At 46.2% G+C, this 8,459-nt stretch overlaps 1 protein-coding gene across 4 annotated transcripts in view; it reads left to right on the top strand.

Moving 5' to 3' along the window:
- USP43 (ubiquitin specific peptidase 43) overlaps positions 1–8,459 on the top strand; it is a 71,386-nt gene that overhangs the window by 18,231 nt on the left and 44,696 nt on the right. For all 4 annotated transcript variants that reach the window (XR_001880917.1, XM_017849235.1, XM_017849234.1 and 1 more), the window contains exon 3: positions 7,003–7,106. Coding sequence is in view for 2 of the 4 variants with exons in the window: in XM_017849234.1 (XP_017704723.1) it covers positions 7,003–7,106 (104 nt within the window). In the remaining 2 variants the exon portion in view is untranslated. The remainder of the gene's footprint in view (positions 1–7,002; positions 7,107–8,459) is intronic.

Genomic DNA, 8,459 nt, shown 5'->3' with positions numbered 1-8,459 from the left:
GAGACGGAGTCCCCCTCTGTGGCCCGGGCTGGAGTGCAGTGGCCGGATCTCAGCTCACTGCAAGCTCCGCCTCCCGGGTTTACGCCATTCTCCTGCCTCAGTCTCCTGAGTAGCTGGGACTACAGGCGCCCGCCACCTCGCCCGGCTACTTTTTTGTATTTTTTAGTAGAGACGGGGTTTCACTGTGTTAGCCAGGATGGTCTCGATCTTCTGACCTCGTGATCCGCCCGTCTCGGCCTCCCAAAGTGCTGAGATTACAGGCTTGAGCCACCGCGCCCGGCCAGGTCTTCCTACTTCTAAGGTAGGTGGGATAGATAGCCTTTCAATTTTCCTTTTCTATCTCTTGGTAGCAGGAGAAAGCATTGGGCTTAAGGGTGGAGAAGATCACAGAGAGGTTAAGTAACTTGCCCCAAGTCACACAGTTATTAACTGAGAGAGCTAGGATCCAAATCCAGTAAACTCAACTCTCTAATAGGCTTCCTTAACTTCAACACTGTTGGATGTTTGTGGTTAGTTGATTCTTTTCTGAGGATGGCTGTCCTGTTCATGGTAGCATTAGTAGCACCTCTACCTCCTAGATGCCAGTGTAGCAGGCTAGGCATTTGACTATTTGTGATAGCCAAAATGTCTTCAGAGATGGCTAAATGTCCCCTGGGATGGGAATGGGGATGGTGACAAAGTCACCATTCCCCCAACCCAGTTGAGAGCCACTGCTCTAGAACCTTTGTTTCTCATTGTGGTGCACCACCCCTAGACCTTTCTTTGAGATAATATTGTGTTTATTTAAGCCAAGAAGGCCTGGCAATAATTCTTTTTTTTTTTTTTTTTTTTGAGATGGAGTCTCGCTCTGTTGTCCAGCTTGGAGTGTAGTGGCGCGATCTCAGCTTACCACAACCTCCGCCTCCCGGGTTCAAGCGATTCTCCTGCCTCAGCCTCCAGAGTAGCTGGAACTATAGGCGTGTGCCACTATGCCTGACTAATTTTTGTATTTTCAGTAGAGACAGGGTTTTGCTATGTTGGCCAAGCTGGTCTCGAACTCCTGACCTCGTGATCCGCCTGCCTCGGCCTCCCAAAGTGCGGAGATTACAGGCGAGAGCCACCGCGCCCGGCCAATAATTCTTTTTAACAACTTCAAGACACAAGTAAAAGCAGCCATAATTGGTTTTCCAATTTCGAATATGTCCTATTGCAATATACTGCACACTACCGCCAGATAGAAAGGAAATAAGAGCTTGTCCGTCTTCTGCTTAAATTCCCCCACTGGCTTCCAATAGCACATAGAACAAAATTCAGACTCCTATGTGGCTGACAGGGCCCAGCCTGATTCCAGACCCCTTCACCCCTCGCTCCCTGGCCTTGATCTCTCCAGCTACTTCCTGTTCCTCAAGGGGCCAGGCGTGTTAGGAGTAGACCAGCCAGGCAAGACCAGCTATTGGCTATTGGCTAGAGAGAGGAGCTTACGCCGCCCTTAGTTTGACCTGATTGAAACCAGAAAAGATCTCTTTCTCTGGGGTCAAAGCCTCTCCTAAAATTTGCTCTCAGAAAATTGGGCTGCCTGCAGAGGCCCGGCTGTGTACGCTTGAAGGTAGAGAACAGAGCTGTTGGGATCAGCCGGCGTGAAACTTCATTTTCCCTTTCCTAGAAGGAAAGCCTCTGTCCTCTGTGAAACTCTGATTTTTTTTTTCTCTTTGAGGTTATTTCTGTTTTCAAGACATAGCAAAGCCATGTAGCTAGATTTATTTGAAACTGGAATAAAAACCATAAGGGCCGCTTTCTTTTCTGTTAATTTACTGATCCTCAAATGTTTTCATCCTGCAAAGAGGGCACATTTTTATTACCCTTTTAGAAACCCTAACACAATCTTTTTATCAGTTTGCTTTCCAGAAAATGCCGCTCTTGCAGAATTAAGTAGGGGATGAGGCTGGGGAGAGGATCAGGAAGCTGACATATATTAAGCACTGACTATGTGCAGGGAAGATACACAATACATGTCATCTCTTGAGATTGTTTTTATTTTTATTTATTTATTTTTTGAGACAGGGCCTCACTCTGTTGCCCAGGCTGGAGTGCAGTAGAGTGATCATAGCTCACTGCAGTCTTGACCTCCTGGGCTCTGGCGATCCTCCTGCCTCAGCCCCCCGCCTAAGTAGCTGTGACTACGGGGATGCACCACCACACCTGGTTAATTTTTTAGTTTTGTAAAGACGAGGTCTCACTATGTTGTCCAGGCTGGTTTCAAAGTCCTGGATTCAAGCAATCCTCCCACCTCGGCCTCCCAAAGTGCTGGGATTACAGGTGTGAGCCACCGTGCAAGTCATCACCTGTGATTTTAATGGTAGCTCCATGAAATTGATGTGTTAGATGTAGAATGAGGCTCAGAGAGAGAGGCTGAGTGTCATTCAGCTAACAGAGCAGAGCCAGTGCGTTTGGCCTCATTGTCTGTGCTTTGTGAATGACCCCCTGCTGCCCCTCACTCCAGCCTCTTTCAGGATTTTCTTTCTCCATGCCCTTCCCTGGGTGATCCTGTCCACAGCCTCTCCCAATGCTGTTCAGTGTCACTGTGAATTCTTGGGTTGCAAGCAACAGCAACCGACTTGAGCTGACTCAAACAAGAAAGGGGACTTAGGAGAAGGCCAAGGAGCCTCACGCTGGATGACAGGGAAGGCTGAAGGACCAACCTAGAACTGTTAAGAATCAGACAGCTGTGAGGGTATCTCAGCAGCAGGAACTGGTCCGTTCTCTTCCCTGGACAGCACAGTCTGCAGAAATGTTTTCAGCCATTGGCCACTCTGGTCATGATTCACATTCAGAGTAGGAGCATCTCAGTGTGGCTTGCTTGGGTCATGGGCCTATCCCTTGGTAGGTGAGGGCAGGACCCTTGATTAAAGACCCCTCTCCATACATGGACTGGATTCAGAGTTCCAAAACGGGGTTTGCTACCACCAAAGGAGTAGTGTATACAGGGCAGTCAAAATACACCAGGGTCCGCTATGCATCCAAGTTAGCTCCTCCAAGTGCTCTTCCCCTATTTGTCATGAATGTCTGTGTCTGGGTATTGAGTCACCTCAAACCCAGCATGCCCGTCCCAAACACACCTCTTGTTTTGACTTTGCCTCTCTGTGAATGGAACCGGGATTCGCCAGGCACCAGACTGGATCCTTGTAGTTGATCACGTTCCTCCACTCCCATAGTCAGGGGCTGATTGATGAAGCTACGTCCTCGGGTGTCTGGAATCCACCCCTCCTTTTCGTCTTCATGGCTCCTGTTCTACCTTATCCTGTTGTTTCCTGAATGCTTGAGCCTACTAATCTGTGTCCTAACCTCCAAACTTATACTTCTTCATCTGGGAGTCAGTAGCTGTCAAGTTAAAGCATCTCTCCAAGCATGTTGCTACCACCTGAGTTCAAAACTCGTCAGGTACTCCACCTTGTGTAATAACAACCACCATCTACACTGTGCTTTGTGCCAGGCATGGTTCTAAGTGTTTTGTACATATGCTCTCTTTTTTTTTTTGAGACAAGAGTTTTGCTCTGTTGCCCAGGCTGGAGTACAGTGGTGCGATCTCAGCTCACTGCAACCTCCGCCTCCTGGGCTCAAGTGGTTCTCCTGCCTCAGCTTCCTGAGTAGCTGGGATTACAGGTGTGTACTACCACACCTGGCTAATTTTTGTATTTTTAGTAGAGATGGGGTTTTACCATGTTGGCCAGGCTGGTCTTGAACTCCTGACCTCAAGTAATCTGCTCACCTCGGCCTCCAGAAGTGCTGAGATTACAGACATGAGCCACCGTACTCAGCCTTGTGTTTTATATATAGAAACTCTTTAAATACTCAGAGAATCCCTATCAGACAGGTACTGTCATTATCCCTTTATTATAGTTGGGAAATCATGGAGCAAAGAGATTAAGTAACTTTTTTAGCTGGATCAGGGCAGTCAAGTAACTTGTAATCAAGTACCGGTGTGGGGATTTGGACATTCTTTTTTTTGTTTTTTTTTTGAGACGGAGTCTTGCTGTGTCATCCAGGCTGGAGTGCAGTGGCATGATCTCGGCTCATTGCAACCTCTGCCTCCCGGGTTCAAGCGATTCTCCTGTCTCAGCCTCCCAAGTAGCTGGGATTACAGATGCGTGCCACCATGCCTGGCTAATATATGTATTTTTAGCAGAGACGGGGTTTCACCATGTTGGCCAGGCTGGTCTTGAACTCCTGACCTCAGGTGATCCACCCACCTCAGCCTCCCAAGGTGCTGGGATTACAGGCATGAGCCACTGCACATGCCCAAACATTCTTTTTGTTTGTTTGTTTGTTTGTATTTTTGAGATGGAGTTTTGCTCTTGTTGCCCAGGCTGGAGGGCAGTGTCGCAATCTCGACTCACTGCAACCTCTGCCTTCAGGGTTCAAATGATTCTCCTGCCTCAGCCTCCTGAGTAGCTGGGATTACAGGTGCTTGCCCCCATGCCTGGCTAATTTTTGTATTTTTAGTAGAGATGGGGTTTCGCCATATTGGCCAGGTTGGTCTTGAACTTCGGACCTCAGGTGATCCACCTGCCTCGGCCTCCAAAAGTGTTGGGATTACAGATGTGAGCCACTGTGCCCAGCCTGATTTGGACATTCTTGACCCTGTTACCATGCTGTTCACTGAGCCAGGTAGTCTCCCTTAGGACATAGAAGTCCCCACCCGTTGTGGCACCAGACTCACATTCCAGCCCTGTTTTCTACTTCCCTTTGCACATCTTGTATCCTAGGCAAATTGGGTGTCATAAAATATTAGGACATATAAGAATGACCATTTTGAGCACTCATAACTTGTTCATCTCAATATTTTATTATGAAAAATTTCAAACATATGGAAAAGTTGAATTAATTATGAAGTGAACACTCCTCCCCATCACCTAGATTCTACAACTTATGTTGTACTAAATTTGCTTTATCACACATTTACCCATCTGTCTCTCTATCCACTCATTACTCATATCTTTTTTTCCCTCATCTTATTTTTTGGATGTACTTTGAAGTAAATTGCACACCTTACCCCAGACGCTTCACATGTGTTCCTTTTGCCTGGTTCTGTCATCTGCTTTCTAAACTCCTTCAACATTTACTTCTAATTTCACCCAAGTCTTTACATACACCTCACTGCCTGCCTGTTCTTCTAAAGGTATATATAGACGCATACACAGTGTATCCATGGTATTCGAGTTTCGTGGTGGGAATGTTAGGAAAAATTGTCTAAAAAGACTCCATGAGGGGAGTAATGATGAAAAAGTTGAGAGATGCTGCTCTAGGTCATATTTTATGTGGGGTCTTGCATAGATATTTATATAGGTAAGTTTATATTTTACTAAATAGCGTTGTATTATGAGTGGCTTTGATTCTGGGATAGGGACAGCATCTTCTAGGACAGAAATTTTGGCATAACAGGGCCTTAATCAAAAAATTGTGTCCCATGTGTGGTAGGGAATGGACAGGGGGTGAAGAATAAATTTAGGGAAACGAGAAAGGTTGATTAACTCATTTTGGAAGTGGTAGGGGTCCAGAGGAAGTTGGTGGCATTAGGGCACACAGAAGCCCTGAGGTGAGACAGGCTAAAAAATGACTCCCAAAGACATGAGGTCCTAATCGCTGCATCTTGTAGATGTTATCTGTATTAGTCTGTTTTCACGCTGCTATAAAGGAATACCTGAGACTGGGTAACTTACAAAAGAAAGAGGTTTAATTGACTCACCGTTCCACATGACTGGGGAGGCCTCAGGAAACTTACAGTCATGGTGGAAGGGGAAGCAGGCACCATCTTCGCAAGGCGTCAGGAGAGAGAAGAGTGAGCAGCAAAGGGAAGCACCCCTTATAAAACCATCAGCTCTCAGGAGAACTCACTAACACGAGAACAGCATGGGGGAACCGCCCTCATGATCCAATCACCTCCCACCAGGTCTCTCTCTAGACATGCAGGGATTGTGAGGATTACAACTCAAGATGAGATTTGGGTGGGGACACAGCCACATCATATCATTACCTTCTATGGTAAAGACTTTGGAGATGTGATTAAGAATCTTGAGATGGGGGTCATTAACCTGAATTATCCAGGTGGGCTCTAAATGCTACCAGTGTTCTTGTGAAAGAGAGGCTGGGGGAGATTTGAGACACACACAGGAGAAAGCTATGTGAAGACAGAGCAGAGAGAGAGTTGAAGATGCCAGGATTGAAAACTGGAGTGATGTGGTCACAAGCCAAGGAATTCCGGCAGCCACCAGAGTTGGAACAGTCAAGGAACAGACTCTCACCTAGAGCCTCTGGAGGGAGTGCAACCCTGCCCACACCTTGATTTCAGTGCAGTGATACTGATTTTGGATGGCTGCTCATGAGAACTGTGAGAGAATAAGCTATTGTTTACAGCCCCCAGTTTGTGATAATTTGCTATCGCAGCCACAGGAAACAAACGCAAGGGGAATGTAAAGGGCACAAGTACTGATGAACGGAGTGAAGGAAGCTTGTGCACCAAATTGAAAAACTAAAAGACTCATTTGCCTGCAAAAGAGAATACTTATGTGAAACTGGCTCCTTGCAAAATGTGGGCAGGAATGATTTAGCAGGCAGGTGGAAGGTGGAGATATTTGGTGTGGATGCATTTGAGGTGATGGCAAGCCCACCCCATGAAATATACAAGAGGCACCTAGACATTGAAGCCGAGTGGGACAGAGATAATGCACAGGACCGTCCATCCAGGAGGAACAGGTGAGGCTGATGAGAATGAGCGACCATCCGCCAAGGTTCAGGCTCAGGTTTGCTCTTTTAATACACACACACTTCTTGTCCCAGAGAATTTGGGAGGTCAGGGGATTGAAAGAGACTTGAGTTATGGTAAAGGCAGCACTGAAGGTTGAGACTCTGCAGAATCCCAGAAAGGGATGATGTGGGCCCAGGAGGAAGCATGGGCTCGGTGGTCTGGAAGCAGCTGAGTGACTAGAGGTGTATCTAATCTGGTTTCCTTTCCTCATTTCTTTGCAGCTTCCACCTGAAGCCAATAAAACCTCTGAGAACTGCTTGTCACCATCAGCTCAGCTTCCTCTAGGTCAAAGCTTTGTGCAAAGCCACTTTCAAGCACAATATAGGTAAGACGGGGATGTGTTTAGAATGTGTCACCCAAAGGCTCTGCAAACTCAATTCCTGGTAACCAGTCTCCCATCGCCAGATTTACCCTGAGATTTCAAAACAACAAAAGCACAAACACCCTTCTCTCTCCCATTATAAATCCTGACTAAGCACGCACTCCTGTTGTCTCTGACCTTTAGTATTTCTTCTTTTCCTTCTTCTTGGCTCCTGGACCCTCCACCTTACTTGAAGGAGGGGTGATAAGAGGGTGATTCTATAGAAGGTAAATGTGAGCTGGGATCTCACTAGCAAGCAGTCACTCTGAAGTTGGAGAGACCCTTCCTGTTTTTCTCTCTCCAGAGAGCCCAACTTAACAAGTCATTCTGAGCTCAAGAGTTCCAAGCATTATGGAGGATATAAAAATATATATACAGCCTGGGCCACATAGGGAGACCCCATCTGTACCAAAAAAAAAAAAAAAAAATCCTAGCCAGGTGTGGCATGTGCCTGTGGTCCCACCTACTCGGGAGGCTGAGAAAGGAGGATTGCTTGGGCCCAGGAGGTCGAGGCTGTGATCGAGGCTGGAGTACAGTGATCTGTGATCGCACCACTGTACTCTAGCCTGGGCAACAGAGTGAGACCCTGTCTCAAAAAAATCAGTAAATAAACAAACAATAAAAAAAGTATGCAGCCTTTGACTTCAGAAAGTATGTGTTCTCTTTGAGCTTTTTTTATGTGAAAGTGCAGAGACTCATATAAGGCAGAATAGTTTCAATATTATAATGTTCAGTGAAAGTACTGACAGCAGCAGTGAAAGGTCAGAGAGGGGAGAAAACCCCATGGGCTTCTCAGAGGAAGTGTGCCTTTTGTTGGCCTCTGCAGGATGAGTAGAAGTACGAATGGGTAGGAAGATATTCAACAAGAACAAATGCAAGCTTAAAGGTGGGAATGAGCACAGCAGGCAGGATTTAGACGAGGAAGTCATTGGTTACAAAGAGCCACCTCTAAGATGCTTGCCTGTGTGTGTGTGTGTGTGTCTGTGTGTTGCCAATGTATGTATTCATGTATATGTTTCTATGTGTGTGTGTCTACATATATTTTAAGCCTTACAAAAGTCTCAGGGGGTGAGTATTAACATCTGGGAGGTTGGGCTTTTTCTACGGACATATGATAAGTGGCAGAACCAGGATTTGTCCGCTGAAATATCTTTAAAGCGAAGTCCTACCTTTTTGCTTTCTTCGCAATTCTTCTGTTGTTTTTCCAGCTAACCCTGTCCATTCATTGTGATTCTCTGCTGCTCCTTCAGTTTCACAGAAACTCTGTTCTCTGTTATGGATACCAAAAAAGAGTTTTTTTTTTTTTTTTTTTTTTTT

Source organism: Rhinopithecus bieti, unplaced genomic scaffold (assembly GCF_001698545.2).
Source record: "Rhinopithecus bieti isolate Rb0 unplaced genomic scaffold, ASM169854v2 scaffold_31527, whole genome shotgun sequence".
Lineage (NCBI taxonomy): Eukaryota > Metazoa > Chordata > Mammalia > Primates > Cercopithecidae > Rhinopithecus > Rhinopithecus bieti.
This window is presented reverse-complemented; position numbering and strand designations above follow the sequence as displayed.